Consider the following 12246-nt stretch of genomic DNA (forward strand, 5'->3'; position numbering starts at 1 on the left):
GCAGAGGTCGGGCCGACGGTCGAACTGGCATGTGGACAGGATCCATATCTTGCAAGCACCGCTTGGTACGCGTCTGGTCCCATGCGATCCCAGGCTGTTGCCATGTTCGTCAGGATTGGGGAAAGTGCCATTGTGTGACTGCGCGTTTCAGAATGGTGGGGAGTCAAAGGTGCACTACTGTGTACGTAAATCAGTGTCATGGAACGGGAACCAAGGCAGCACGGAAGCTTGTCTGGTGGAGCCTGTGAGAGATCGGCCGGAAAGAAACTTGGTCGACGACTGGGAGGCACGGGTGTACTGTGTACCTGTGTTTTGATCCAGCCCCACCCCGGCCGCTCAGCCTTGTAGTAGCCCCACCTTTTCACCCCCTGGCCACGGTCTGCGTCGAGCAAGTGTAAGATTTTGAGGTGATGCGGCATTTCGTGCTGAACATTGGCAGAATAGCAGCCATTTGCGTCTATGTATGGTGCCAGACTATGAACAACAATAAACGAACATGTATCAACAACGCCGGACATCCATTATATTCCTCATTCCAGTCTACTCGTAGTCTGATAGCAAAGCTCGTTTTATGTGCCGGAGAGACCATTTGGGATTCACGTTACAAAAAGAAAAAAAAAAAGGAGAAAAGGGACCGACGTTCACCCCGACTTACATGTCTCATCCTTCAGACAATATTCTTCTCGTCAAACTTCACCTGATGCTTTTCGCTGTGTTCCTCTCTGATATCTCGGGCTTCCTTGACCACTGTCTGGTCCTCGTTCTCTTCACCGTCCATGCCAAGCTCGTGCTTGTTGAATGGGAAAAGCGTGTCCTTCTTTGGCGGCGGCTTCACATTGGCAAACTCCCATATGTTGATGGTGATGTCGCGGCCAAGAATCTCGATGGCGGGCGTGACGATGGGCAACGAGAGTAGAATGATGCCGTAGCAAGTCACCCCTACGAGGAGAGCGTTCAGCCAATAGACGAAGTCTCTGTGCGCCAATGTCACGAGGAGCCACGAGCCCCAGCTCCAGAACACGAAGCCGTGAATGAGGTAGATGGTGAAGATGTGCGGGAAGACCCAGACCAGCACCGGGAACGACAAGATTTTCTGGACCACAGTCGATAGCTCCACAATGGCCTGCATGCCGACTGCGAAGAGAAGCATATTGAAACGGGGCTCGTAGTAGTTGGGGTATGCATAACGCTCCGTTTGCACAATGGGGAGACCAGTCTCCTGGTCCGGGTGGATTCCGTTTTCGTGGGTGGTGAAGTTGAAGCTGACCCACTGGGGCAGGAGGTTCATTGTGAAGCCGATGAGAGTCATGAAGATGCAGAAACTGATCAACGGGTAGTATACCAAGGGGCGTGGGTACAGGTACTTCCGCCACTTGTAGGTGATGTCCAGATCGGTGAGCATGAGACCCAGCCAGAAGAAGCTGCCCCAATTTCTTGCGTACCAGTTCTGTAAAACGCAAAATGCGTAGTAGCCAAAGCGCTTCCAAGGCGTCTTGATCTCGCGGATGACAATCGCTCCAAGCAATACGATCCAGGACCCCTGTAACTGCACGGCAATGGTCCAGAGGACACCAGTGCAGTAGTTGAACGTGATCTGCGGCACGGCGTTGGGAATGAGGTAGACGAGTTCGAGAATCTCGCTGATGAAGTGGCCCGCAGACTGGAATTTGGAAACGTAGCCCCAGGTTGACCAAGACACCGAAGGCACGTACTCGAGGTACTTGGTCGCACCAACGTCAATGAAGAAGTACTCCAGGAGAACCATGGCAGTGACAGGAATCATGAGACGCGGCGCACGCTTGACGGCACGCTCCGCAATCACCTCCAGCTTGCCCTCACGGAAGTACCTTGCGGATAAGAAGCGTGTCGAAGTTGTGAAGAAGACACCGAGCCACATCTGGTTCATGATGAACGGTGAGATGAGCTTCTCTGCCCAAAGCTCACTAGGATAGTGGACGAAAGCTCCCGGGATGACCACAGCTGGCACGTAAGTGAGGTGGAAATGGATCAAGGTGACGAAGATCGAACAAAGCGCAACGAGTCCGGCCAAATAGTCGACACGTGCCTTTTTTGCCGTAGGAATATTGTCAGCGGCTTTAGCATCACCCGCATTCGTAGTAGTTTTAAGGGGATGCTCCTTGGGCTCCTTGGGTTCCTCAGCCACCTCCCTGACTCTCGCGGCCCCAAATCCCTTTTCCCTATTCTTTGGCGACCATGGTGCTGTGGAGGATGGTGACTTGGGCGTGAGAGGGGAGATGCGAGTCCTGGGAACGAGCGTTTGCGCGGAATCCCTGGCCGAACCGGGAAGCGCGAACTCGGGCAAAGCACTATCGTCGGTGTAGACCACGGCATTCTTCAGCGACGAGGCTCTGGTCGAAGGCGGAGGATAAGCGGACGAGTCGGGACCCCCGTTCGGCAAAGTCGGCGTTGAGGAAACAGGACTTATCGCATCGTCGTCATATCTGCCAAGGTATTCCCTGCTCTCATAGCGGGGCAGTGGAGTCGAGGTTCCCGATGCAGACGGAGTAAAGTCCGAGCGTCGGGGAAGTGCTTCGCCGCTGTTTTTCTTTTCCGGCGTCGAAGGGCGTGTTTGGTTGAATGGAGTTGTGCTGCTGGACGCGATAATACTGGGCTCGGTGGATCGATAGGCGGGAGCCGGTGAGGAACGGTCGGAATCCGCTACGGACTCCTTCGCATGGCCACGGCTATGGGCAGCGGCGGCTCGCTTGCCGACCGCCTTCTTGACAAAGGCATGGATCAACAAGAACGTCGAGAATATGGCCATGATGACGGACATCCAAATAGGCGCAGTGAGGAGTCCACCACGAGGATCATGATGCTTCCACTTCACCGTAGCATTGGCGTGGTAAGGAGAGACCAACCGAAGGCTCAGGTCGTTCATGGAACAGGCATCCTCGATGGTGCATCTGGCGTCAAATTCCTTGTGTTGCTCATCTGTCATGGTTGACGTGTTGAAAAACATGCGCATCCAGCCGACATTGGCGGCAGACCGCCAGTGCGGGGGGCCCTCCATGGCATAAGTGTTGCCGATGGACCAGTGGCGGAAGTACAGGGGTGAGGCGGTCATGGGAACCGAGCCGTGCTTCTTCTTGGTCACTGTGCGACTGTTGTTCTGCCCGACAAAGTAGCGGACTTCCTTTTCGGTCCAGTCGATGCGAAACTCCATGAAGTCTTGCGGCGAGGCAGTGCCGTTGGCCAGAGAGCTGTTGGCGAGGACGGTGTAATTGATGCCCAGGTCACGGTCTGGCCACTCGCCCTGCATCAGGGTGTTGACCCAAGCAGTGGCGTAGGAGTCGGTGTTCATGACGTTGATTTCGAGAGACTCGGTCTCGTTGAACTGCAGCCTCATGGTCATGGAGCTGCCGCCAGCGTTGATTGCGGGACCACGCATGAGCGAGCGGAAGGAGCCGTATTGGATATCGCGACGCTTGGATCTGATGCTGCCGCCATTCACGACGTGGGCGTCAGTGTACGGGTCGCAGATGAGGCCGAGCGAGGTGCCATCGGTGACGTTGCTGTTGGCGACGGTGTAGTTGGCGACGACGTTGTCAGGAACAGCGCCCTGGCGGAATTTGCTGTTCCAGCTCTTCTCGGACTTGTGCTCGAAGTCCTCGAGCACGAACTGGTCCAGGTCCGAGGTCTCGTTGAAGTACTGGATCAGAGACTCGGTGAAGAGGTCACCGGTGATGTCGTCGTAGAAGCCGCATGAGCAGCCGGGCTCAGCAGCGGCAGCGGTGGTGGCCGGCAAGAGAAGGCCAATGGCGGCGGCTGCGAGGCAGAACCGCATGGTGGAGGGGGCCATGTGAAGGACTGCACGGCAAGGAAGGGAGAGAGAACGAGCGCGCACCCAGCCCGTGGAAAGGCGGGTTGCAGGGCGTTTAATGTTGACACCGGCCAGAAGAGGAATCAGGGCGTGGCCTAAGCCGTCGGAGCAGCGCTGTAAAGGGCGGGCCAGCGCAGGCAGATCGGCCGCCCACTGTCGACGCAACCATAGCGGCGCGACAGAAAGGCCTTAGAAATTTGGGTAGCAGCCGCGGCGCGCGTCCTGGCACCGTGGGCCCTGGTCCTTGCGCAGCGCATGCAGCTGGCGCCGGCGGTCGTCAGGTACCTGGCTTGGCGCGGTGTGCAGGAGGCGAAGCTTCGAGCTGGCCGCCGTCGTATCGGCAGACGGACCAGGTTGAGGGCTGCACGCCAAGAGGGCGGTGATATGGACGTGGTGGAGGGCGCGTCGGCCATCTCGCTGCCCGCTGTGGCCGTGCGCGCGCAGACGCCGGGCGGGCCGACTCCTGGCAATGAGTCGCGGCGCAAGCGAGAGGCCGGCAGTGGTTGGGGCGATGGTGTGCGGCGATGGCACGGGGCTTGACGGCAGCGCGACAGGCGGATGATCGGCGCATGGCAGGGGGCGCGGCCGTGGCTTGTGCGCCACGCTCTGTCTTGCTCCTGCTGCCCCCATCGCTCATCTCATGCACCACCACGGCCAGCAGCAGCAGACAAGCAGCAGCCGGCCGATCCCACGCAGACAGCGAGCCCGGCACGCTCGCGACAGCCGCGCCGCCTGTGCCTGCATCCGCCGCCGGATCCCCCGCGGCTGCCCGCCCGCCTATCAGCGCCGCCCGCATGGCCACTTCCTCATTTCCAATATTGCAAATGCAGCGACACGCAAGGCGGCGGGCCCGCCGTCGCGCAGCCGTGCAGACGCCGGCGAGGAGGCCGTCATGAGAGCAGGGCCGTGCTCCCGCAGCCCTGCCCTGATGCCCCGAGCCCTCCCTGGTCGTCCGCCGCCATGGCGATGATGAGAAATTTACCGATGCATGGAAGCCGCCCTGGCCCACTGCCCGTGCGACCCATCCTCGTCCCAAGAGCGGCCTTGCCCATTCGGGCCCATATCTTCTCCAAGCCAACCCACCTCAAGCCATCGACCGAGCTTCTGGCAATCGTTCGTTTCCGCCGACTCGTGCACTTGCTCAGCACCGGACCGCCGCTCACTTGCTATTTCTTCTCCGTGCCCGCTTGGACTTCCTGGAGAGCCACTGTCGTTTCCGCCTCTTGCCCAAACCAGTCCTGCTCCCACCATGGCTGACAGCAAGGACTTCACCGTCACCATCGAGGAGGAGCAGCACCATTCCAAGTCGTTTTACAGCTCCTCCTCGTCCGATGGCGGCTTGCCCGAACACCCTCCCCGGCCCAGCCTGCTGGCCCGCCTATCCGACTTCGTCACCGAGTGGACTCCCTTTGGTCTGGTCCTCTCCTATTTTGTCTTCTCCGTGTGCATCTACATGGTCGCTACGCACAAGTGGATCGGCATTTTCTGGTTTGTTTATCTGGCCACCAACTTCTACATCTCCGCCTCTACCGTCATCGAAGCCTTCCTCAGCCTGTCACCCGTCCGCGATGCCCGCAAGGCCGTCGCGAAGGCCGAGGAGAAGGGCTGGAATTTCCCAACGCCTGATGCCAGCCTGCCAATCATCGACATCCTGATTGTCGCCTATCTCCCAAACGAGAAGGACATCATCATGGATCGTGCTCTGCACGCTCTGACCAAGATTGTGTACCCCGTCGACAAGATCAGGATCAACATCCTGTACAATACGCCGAAGCCGATTGAGCCGCTCGAGACGGAGCTGCGCGACCTTCAGTCCAAATTCTCTCAGCTCCGTGTCATCAAGGTGCCCAAGTCAACCTCAAAAGCCGACAATCTCAACTACTTCTTCACCCTCGACACTGGCTCCGACGTCATTGCCATTTATGACTGCGACCACTACCCTCACCCGCACGGGCCGCGGTGGGCTGCCGAGCGGTTCTGTCAGGACTCAACCGTGGACATTGTCCAGGGACGCTGCGTGGTCTTCAACTCGAAGGATTGCGTGCTGGCGAGCATGATTGCTGTCGAGTTTGACAAGATCTACGCCGTTTCGCACCCCGGCCGTGCTACCATGTGGGAGTTCGGTCTGTTCTGCGGGTCCAACGGCTACTGGCGCGCGTCGCTGCTCAGGGATCTCAGAATGGATGGCGACATGCTCACTGAAGACATCGACTCTGCCTTGAGAGCTGTGTCACGGGGCGCCAACACGGTTCACGACTTGAATGTCGTGTCGTACGAGCTTGCCCCGACCACCCTCGCATCCTTCTGGAAACAGAGGCTGCGGTGGGCGCAAGGTTGGACGCAGGCGAGCATCAAGCATTGCAAGCTCGCCTACAACAAATCGCCCGAAGGCTCGCCTCGAAGGCCGAAGGTCCGCTTCGGACTCTTCTCCCTCCTGCTGATCCGCGAGCTCAGCTATTACCTCGTCACGCAGTACACCTGCCTGGTGTTCGGTTTCGTCATCACCAAGTGGCCGCACGACCCGATCCAGCTCGCGAAGCTTATCTGGTTCACGTTCCCGGTCTCTGTCTGGTTCTTCATCATCACGTAAGTCCCCGCGCCCACAGCCTAGCTTCCCCCGCATGATGCTTTCGGGGAATCGGCTAACCCGCTGCAGTATTGCGTGTCTCGTCGCGACATTGTGGATCACGGCACGCGTGCGGTCGGAGTTTGTCAACCTAAGGATGATCGTGATGTTCTCCGTGCTGTACCCATTCTATCTGGTGCTGAACGCCACGATCGGGTTGTACGGCAATGCGCGCCAGCTGGTCAACTACAACAACTGGAACCCCACGGCACGGTCGTAGCGGAGCGGAGCCACGCCGCGTGGGAGGTCGCTTGTGGTGCGGACAACGCAGCTGCATGCAGCCGCGGCCCCCTGCGCAATGCATTGCATTCATGTACATGTTTCCTTTTCTACACGTCGTTGCGTGGAGTCGGCGGGTTTTTAGACAGACTTGGGGGATACCTGCGCGAAAATGGGCGCACACACTACTGCACATACACGCTACTAGATGCTTGTTACTGCTTATCCTCGCGATAAGCCTAATGGATGGATGATCATGGTTCGATGACGCTACAGACACGGCTGAACGGATTGACTTTAGTGATGGTAATGAGAATTTTCACGACATGCACGCCGCTCACCCGTCTCTTGGGACTTGTCATTGGGATGATCCCAGCCGAATGACGTCTAGCTCTGCAGCTGCGCCGTTCTCCAAGCGGCGCGACCGTTTCTGGGCGGGGGCGATTCCGGGTTTCACAAGGGAAATTTCTAGGATCTCACACAACAGCAGAGATGTGGGGAGACAACAGGGGCGGCCGGGCGGGGCTGACAACCCCGGCCTGGACCAAGGGAGGGTTACTATTGCCTCGAACCGGCACAAAAAAGGCCCTTCGCGCAATATCTTCGAAGGAAATGACAGCCCGTAAGGCGGACACGAGCGTCAGGTGAGCGTGGTAAATTTGTAGAACGACAAATTCCCCTGCTCTCGGGCGATTCGAGTGGCCCTGGCCTGGCCAGGCGCGCTTCTTTTTCCTTGGCCTTCATAAACCCCAGAGCCTTGCGGGCAAATGGAGCCGGCCTGGGCACTTTGCGATGAAATTGGAACAATATCAGATGTGCCTCGAGCGCTGGCGTATACCGACGACCAAGGCTCGCCGTCAATGCAGGAGCTGGCCCCGAAAGGGGCAACGATCAATCAAAAGTAAAAGGACTACTGCAAGGCGCTGGGATGTGTGTGCTGAAAGAACTATTCACAGCGTGGCACTGCACTGTTTTCGCGGTCCCGGGCAGGGCAGCGCAGAGGGCGACACGGCAGGTAGCGTGCATGAGGAGGGCTGCGGGCAGTCCAGCATCCGGCGTCTAGCTACCGCCGCGATAGCGCAAAAGCGATAGAGATTTTTCCTCTGTGGTCGGGAAAGCAGCTAGGGCAGTGGGAGAACTACGGCGGCAGCGTCTGGCTCGCTGGAGCGCCGACTGGGATCGGAAGAATTTTGCCGCGCATCGGAAAGTGGACTGTCGATTTGGGAGAAGGTGGAGTGTTTGCCAGGTACTACGTGGTAGAGCGTTGTTGACAGCAGGACCGGGGCCCCTGTCGCACGGGTCGGGGGCTGAGCCAGGCTGGCGGGAGAGGCTTATCGGCTGAAACGCTTGGTACCACCGCAGCGTGCTAAGGTAGGGAAGGAAGGCCCGGCGACGGACGGAAGCTAGAGAAAATGGAAAATGGCTATCAGGCACCGCAACGCCGATCAGATCGCGCCGGAGCCAGGTCGGATGCCGCTCCGCAGCTAGGTAGACACCTATCTCGACCTGGCCGGCCCATTACGCAAGCGTGCTGCTGCGTAGCTGAGAGCGCCGTCGACGACTTCCCGGCCTGACGATCCTGACCGCTGTCCGCCGTCCGCCCCCTCCACGAGGCCCGCCCGCCACGCGCGGTTGCTGCCCTGCCCCTGTCCCTGCGCGGAGCATCCGTGTTGCCCTTGCCGCACCGCCCTGCCCTCGCCGACTTCGTTGCCCTTCCACCATCTGCCATTTCGCACCGTCCGTCCACTCTAAACAGCTGCCTTGGCAATACCGCCGTGACATGCCTGCGTGGGCCGTGCAGTCTGCCTGCTGCGAGATGCGGCCGTCGACGATAAAGTTCAGAGCGGTCTAGGGGCCACCAGCAGCAGCGCTCTCTGCCAGACGACATTCCTTCCTCGGTTCCTCCGCCGCCTCCCTCGTGCCGCGCTCGCAGAGCACCCAGACAGAAAGCAATCAACCAACCGAGAACATCCAACATGGGCCTCCCAACCTCGCGCGTGGGCGAGAAAGATGCCGGCGACTCTCCACCCGTTGCCGACGCTCGCAGCAAAACATTCCTGCAATCCCTCGTCGCCTTCAACTCTCCGCCATCGCGCCTGCCCGAGCATGACTGGCTCCTCGGCGTCCGCGGTTTCCTCGTTGTCCAGTCTTTCGTCTGGTGCTTTCTGACCGTGTTCGCGCCTGCCACGGTGAAGGGCGCCGCGAACACCGATGGCCCCTTCTACCAAATCATACTCCGCAAGGTCTTCTCCGTGCTCTTCTGGAACGAGTCTCTCATCTACTCGTTTATTGTTCTCCTCTCCGCGCGGACCATCTGTCTTCCGTTTTTGGTGGACTCGACCCGCCAGGTTGTCGCTAGCCAGGTGTTCCGCCGCGGCATCCGCCTCTGGATACCCACCGCCGTGGCCTTTGGGCTCTCGACCGTCGTTCTCAACCAGCTTGGCCTCGGCTACATCGACGACTTCAAGACGCGCACCGGCAACGCGACGATTGCGACTCCGGAGCGCATTCAGAACTTCCTCAACTGGTTCAACTCGATTTTCGACATTTTCTGGGTGAACAAGAACTACGCGACGCAGAAAGGCAGCCTGGCCTTCCCCTCGCAGACGCTCTTCACCGTCAGCATCGTCTTCGTGCAGAGCTACACGGTGTACGTGACGATGATCTGCATCCCATACACGCGAAACTCGTGGCGCGTCAAAGCATTCACGTTTTTCATCGCGACGGCGTGGTGGGTGCAGTCGTGGGCGTGGTACTCGGTTACTGGCGTGCTGCTCGCCGACATGGTTATGAACATGGACTTCAGGGCGAAGGCGCAGCATGGCATCCCGCTGCGCTTGCCGGGAGTCAGGCCCGTGCGCTGCCCCTCGTATATCGCATATGCTATACTGTTGATCGCAGGACTCGTGATGGAGTACCTGTGGACCGCGTGGCGGCCGCAGTACGAGAACGCCGAGTTGAAGGGGCACACGGGCCTGTACAACGCAGGCTCGCTCAACGACGGACTGGACATGTCGCAGCCGCTGGCGCGCGACGACAACTACCTGGTCATTGTAGGCTTCATGCTCATGCTGGAGACGTCCGACGCGCTGCAATGGATTTTCAGGAACCCCTTGTTCACGTACTTGGGACGTCGCTCTTTCAGTAGGTTATCCGGCTCTTGCACGGAGCACGACACTTGCAACACGCAGCTAACAGATCCTCACCGGCAGGCTACTTCCTCATCCAGGCGACAATTATCTACACCGCCGGCATCAAGCTGTTTCTCCACCTGCGGATCGACCAGAAGTGGCCGGAGGGAGCAAGCAACGTTCTGTGCTTGGCGGTGTGCTTGGTCACGGTGGTGCCGGGGGCGGAGATATTCTACCGGGTGGTCGACTACCCGAGTCAGGTGTTGGCGCATGCGGCATGGGACTTCATGATAGAGTAGCGTGCGGCAACGCGGGCGCACTGGTGTTGAGGGCGGGCGGAGGGGGCAAGGGGCCGGGGGCGGTCTATACTGGACGGCATTCAGGCGTGTACACGGTATCCATTATAGCGACTATCGAAACGCATTGACGGTATTTGACGAAGGCCGATCTCTCGCTTGCTCGAGTCGCGGAGACAAAGGGTTTTTTGGAGTCGGCTATCTCGAAGCGCGGCGACTCAGGACCGCGTGGCGCGTGCTTAGGGCGATTTCGCACTGGAGGCATGCCTCATGCCCCAAGGGGTAATGCGAGCAGCAGGACCCACTGTCTCGTATGTGGACGCGCCTTGTTCCGGAATGGTCTGCACGCTTCAGCTAAACCTTACGGCCCAGCGCGGCGTCACCGCATCGACTGCTAATCCGCCTTCGATGCTGGATCTGCGGGGATGTCCCGCATGGTTTCACCGACGCCCAAGCGGATGGTGTTTAGTCTGGCGCTGCGCTGGTTGGCAACCAGGTAGTACATACCTTCAGACCCTTCTTCAGCTGGCCACCGCGCGGCACCCCCACGGGCTGGCCGGGGTCGCAGGGGACGGGCCAGGGCGGCAGCGTTCACATGGCAGCATCTGGGTGCCCTCGCAGCTCAGCTGGCCACAGCGACTCGGCCTGCAGTGCGCCGTGGCAGTAACGGTCCACGCACGCCACCAGCCATGCGGCCGGATGTCGTGGCCGGCGGTGGGGGTGAGCGATTGATGGCGCACAGTTGCAGCTGCCTCAGCCGCGGTTGAGAGGAGGCAGCCCTGTCGTCGAGACAAAGTTCCGCTGCCTTCAATTCGGTGCGTCCAGCAGCCGCTCTGCGCCACAAGTGCCGCCGCCAGCCCAGCCCAAAGCCGCGCCGCCAGGATGCCGTTCCGCCCAAGGCGCCCGTTGCGGGCGCCGTAGCCCGGCCCTTGCGGCTGCTACCTTTTTCATCCTCATCAAAATCCGTGCATCCCGGTCAGCACATCACTTCCGCTTTCTCCCTACGTCGCCGTGCTCATCGATCTCTGCCCATCGACGCTACCATCTCGGCACGCTGCTTATCAGACTACACCAGCCGGGGGCCAGACCATACCTCAGCGCCATAGTACGTGCTCCGGCCCGACTGAAAAATGCAACGTACAGCGGCTCGACGTCAACGTCACGATTGCCAGGGCGTCTTCGGGCAGTGTGGCGCTAGACGGCGGCCCAGAAGCCACGAATAGGGACGCGTCGACGCGCTGGGCCGATCGTCAGGAACAGGCAGCTGTGGCGTTGTTGGGACGAGGCTCCCGGGATGACGACTCAGCAGCCTCGCCAGAAGGGCATCGGACTTTCTGCTCGATCGTCTCTCCCTCCTGCGGCGAAAAGAGGTGAACTCTGGCTGCGTCAGGCAGGGCAACGATCGCCATGGGGTGCGGCAGGTCGCTATCAGCGCTACCAGAGCCTTATCACTTCCCCCCATCCTCCTTTGCCGCGCCCGCAGAGGGGGGCAGCTACCGCCCGCCTGGGGTCTGGTGCCTTCGTGCAACACCAAGCAGCGGCTACAATGGCCAGGTTTCCGACTTCGCACGTTGCGCGCGGCGACTCTGGCGAAGCTGGCTGGAGGTGTTCTTGCACGCCCCGTCTCCTCACCAGCCTGCCTGCCCTATCAGACAACCCTGCTGGCTACCGCTTCAATCCAGCAGCAGTGCTATCAACAGTGGGGTGTTGTACAACACACCCAATTTAAAGGCACTCGCAACGCTCGGGGTCGCGCTGCCTCAACTGCTCCCTGCTTCTGCTTCCCCAGCGTAGTCTCGCGCCGTACGATGCTGCGCGAGCTCGTCCGTCTTACCACACATTGTTTCCCGTTAAGAGACCACATTCGGCCTTGAGTCCTGGTCTAAGCGCCCGCGGCCGTCGCCACCTCAGCCCTTTCGTCACTAAACATGGCACCTGCAGTGCACTCTGCAACCGACGATAATGCGACGCATCGACGGCTCGCTGCTGACGATCAGCCTGCGATCCCGGGCACAGTCCACCTAGTCGACCTGGACGGCACCATGCTGGCAAAGCACGCCGCCGGCGCTCAAGTCGACGACATCGTGCTAGTCCCCGCGCCCTCGGATGAGTAAGCTCCTTTCCCGCCCG

At 59.8% G+C, this 12246-nt stretch overlaps 3 protein-coding genes across 3 annotated transcripts; 2 read left to right on the forward strand and 1 right to left on the reverse strand.

The window, feature by feature from the left end:
- Positions 1-667: 667 nt before the first annotated feature.
- On the reverse strand, positions 668-3808 carry SLS55_007606 (uncharacterized protein; the record flags this gene model as incomplete). The annotated part of the gene is made up of 1 exon (XM_066779022.1): positions 668-3808. The coding sequence occupies one exon, from the start codon at positions 3806-3808 to the stop codon at positions 668-670; it is 3141 nt and encodes a 1046-aa protein (XP_066631459.1).
- A 1285-nt stretch (positions 3809-5093) lies between these two features.
- On the forward strand, positions 5094-6690 carry SLS55_007607 (uncharacterized protein; the record flags this gene model as incomplete). Its single annotated transcript, XM_066779023.1, has 2 exons — positions 5094-6430; positions 6501-6690. The coding sequence occupies 2 exons, from the start codon at positions 5094-5096 to the stop codon at positions 6688-6690; spliced, it is 1527 nt and encodes a 508-aa protein (XP_066631460.1).
- Positions 6691-8665: 1975 nt separating this feature from the next.
- Positions 8666-10119, forward strand: SLS55_007608 (uncharacterized protein; the record flags this gene model as incomplete). The annotated part of the gene is made up of 2 exons (XM_066779024.1): positions 8666-9833; positions 9902-10119. 2 exons carry the CDS (start codon positions 8666-8668, stop codon positions 10117-10119), a joined length of 1386 nt encoding a protein of 461 aa, XP_066631461.1.
- Positions 10120-12246: the final 2127 nt, after the last annotated feature.

Source organism: Diplodia seriata, assembly GCF_021436955.1.
Source record: "Diplodia seriata strain FDS-637 chromosome Unknown scaffold_7, whole genome shotgun sequence".
NCBI lineage: Eukaryota > Fungi > Ascomycota > Dothideomycetes > Botryosphaeriales > Botryosphaeriaceae > Diplodia > Diplodia seriata.